The sequence below is a fragment of the Cadophora gregata genome (genome assembly GCF_030347475.1).
Source record: "Cadophora gregata isolate MNR1 chromosome Unknown scaffold_2, whole genome shotgun sequence".
Taxonomy (NCBI): Eukaryota; Fungi; Ascomycota; class Leotiomycetes; order Helotiales; family Ploettnerulaceae; genus Cadophora; species Cadophora gregata.
Genome location: NW_026695925.1, coordinates 1,007,304 through 1,009,834, shown reverse-complemented (window position 1 = coordinate 1,009,834; position 2,531 = coordinate 1,007,304). Strand labels below are relative to the sequence as shown.

Below are 2,531 nucleotides of genomic sequence, written 5' to 3'. Positions count from 1 at the left end.
ACCAGCACCAGAAAACTGCATAGCACGAACGGAGGGATTTAATGGAAGACTATGGCAGCCTGGATGGCTTTACATTTCTTTCTTATGTGTGCCTGCGACTCCTATACATCCAATCACAGCTGCTCCCATTTCTCCGGCCTGTATCCTGTCCGTCTCGCCCGCCCCGAGCTCTAAACATTGTAAGGATATAAAAGCCGCTTCTTACTATCCGTCGTCTCTCTCTGGGCTAGTTTCTCTTCCTCGTTATTCGCCGATCTGGGTTCTTGCACACTTCGGTAGTCTACACATGAATAGTTCCATACCGCAATCACCGCTGCACCATGGCTGTGCCCATCATAAGCCCCTGATACATTTGCTTTGGGGTCGTTGCTCAAAGCTCATCTTCGGCAAGACCTTCTGCTTCTGCCAAGCGACGTATCCACATCTCAGATCTCGTTGTGAAAGCAAGTCTACTCTGCTAGACTTGACTCCTTAGCCCTAGCGGGCATCGCCCCCCAACATGGAAGCTGCTCGATGTAACTGGCAGGAAGGTAGGTCAGCCATACCGCCGCCATGGACGGTCGCTAACGTTGTTTTCGCCCATATTCGTCTTGTCAACTCTGTATAATTCTCACTGCCACCTTTCCCGCATCTCGCATTTTACCGCCCCCTAATTGTCTGTTCAATTCCGCCATTTATCTTCCGATCCGGGTACGATGAATGTTAATATTGTCTTTACTCTTTCTGTTCCAAGAAGTCCGAAGTATATAGAGGAGCCTGGGCCTCGGTTTCAATTCATGGTTGAAGCAGAACCTCGCTAGTCTTCATCCAGATCGTCGAACACAAATTCTGCATACATCTTCATCTCTTGACCGATAGCATATTCCGTTACGCACTGCTCCTGCTTTCACAGGACTTTATAGGTATTCGGTAGCGGCCGGAACTATGTCTTCTCGACATTCTGGATCTTCCCGACATCGATCGCACCAGTCTAGGAGCAATGATACGAATGCAGAGGAAATGATCGAACAGGTCAAAACCATCGTAACACAGCTAAACGATGTCGTTGCATCGAATCCTCATGATTGGGAAACCTACCTCCCATCTGCCCGGTCCGCCTTGGCTGCCCTTGAGCATGTTCGCTTCTTCCGTAATCCTCAGCGTTATGCCGAACAAGTCTGGATTCTTCATGGACTCCAGGACTATGCTTTTCATGATTCCGATTCCGGATGTATCCCCGAGATTGCAGACTTTTGCCAGACATCATGGCTACGAATTCTTAGAAACTACCCAGAGAATGTGGAAACCTTGACAGGTGGGTTAACTTCACAAACAAATGGATATCAATTAGCCGCAAGGGCCGTCATGTTGGCCTCGCTAACATCCATATCTTGCAAGGTCTTGGAAGCAATTGGCTCCAGAGAGCTCAGGCAACACTTGCCAGAATTCAGCGTGAGGAGTGTAACGACTCTTCAAGTCAAGGTAGTGGTCAAGCAGGTAACCATTTCAAGCACTCGCGTTACCCTCATTGTGGAACCAGATGCTAACGATGGCAGTAGCATCTCCACCCACCGATCCCAGGAGACAAGGGCCTCTTTACGTCGAAGCTCGAGGATATCTACAGCCTGCTGTAGACTTCTATGCTAGAGCCGTCAGATCTTCAGATGCCCTCGGCAGAATCTCAGGCGACATCTTGGCATCGGTGAGTATTCCCATCCCCAAATTCTACAAGGCCAGACATAACAGAATGAAGGCTGCAGAGTCGCAGATGTCCCTAGGAAATGTAACTGCATCCCCAGGTGACGAGCGTTGTTTCACTCAAGCCATCCGTTATCTTCGCCGCGCTGATGCTATTCCTGGGTACACGTTGTCGATCTACCTCGAGCAGTATTTGAATGACTATGGAAGATATGTTTCGTAAGACAGATTTGCAATAGCGGGAGGGAGCGATTCGGAAGGATATAGATGGTATAGGCCTATACTATTATAGCTATCGGGTTCCATACAGGCACGAGATGAGAGATTTCTTCAAGACGCTCCTTACAGCCTCATGCTGGCACTTCCATCATCAGCTATGTCAACCAATCTATAACGATCTCAGCTTAGACTTTAAACCTCGCATCTCCAATACATAGCTACGTGAGCAAAATTCCGTATTGGAAATCAACAGGACCATGAGAGCCACGTCCTTAATGCAAAGTGATACATACGTGATCAGGGGCCATGATCTAGGTAAGGTCATAAGTAAATCTAGGTACGTCGTTTGGGGTGCCTTAATCAGGTACCTGCGCATGTGAGAAGAGGTGGCGTCGTATATCCACTCCGCTACCGCTAAAACCAGACAGTCCACGTGGTCTGCTCAGGCGCCATGATGACGGGAGACTATGATCTAGCATCAGCAGGTAGCCAGGCCCTTTTGAAGGCGCATGGGAGGGCTTCACTAGGCCACCGACTTCTAATTTCCGCCCGATTCTAGCCCCCATAGGCGGCACAGACCTATTTCGCTGCAGTCGCTGGAAATGTCCTGCGTAGAGCAAGACGCTGAGACGTGA

The 2,531-nt window shown here is 49.2% G+C and overlaps 1 protein-coding gene across 1 annotated transcript; it reads left to right on the top strand.

The window, feature by feature from the left end:
* Window positions 1–924: 924 nt before the first annotated feature.
* On the top strand, window positions 925–1,900 carry ONS95_007640 (uncharacterized protein; the record flags this gene model as incomplete). The annotated part of the gene is made up of 4 exons (XM_058501157.1): window positions 925–1,294; window positions 1,378–1,476; window positions 1,539–1,681; window positions 1,733–1,900. The coding sequence occupies 4 exons, from the start codon at window positions 925–927 to the stop codon at window positions 1,898–1,900; spliced, it is 780 nt and encodes a 259-aa protein (XP_058362474.1).
* Between the last annotated feature and the right edge of the window lie 631 nt (window positions 1,901–2,531).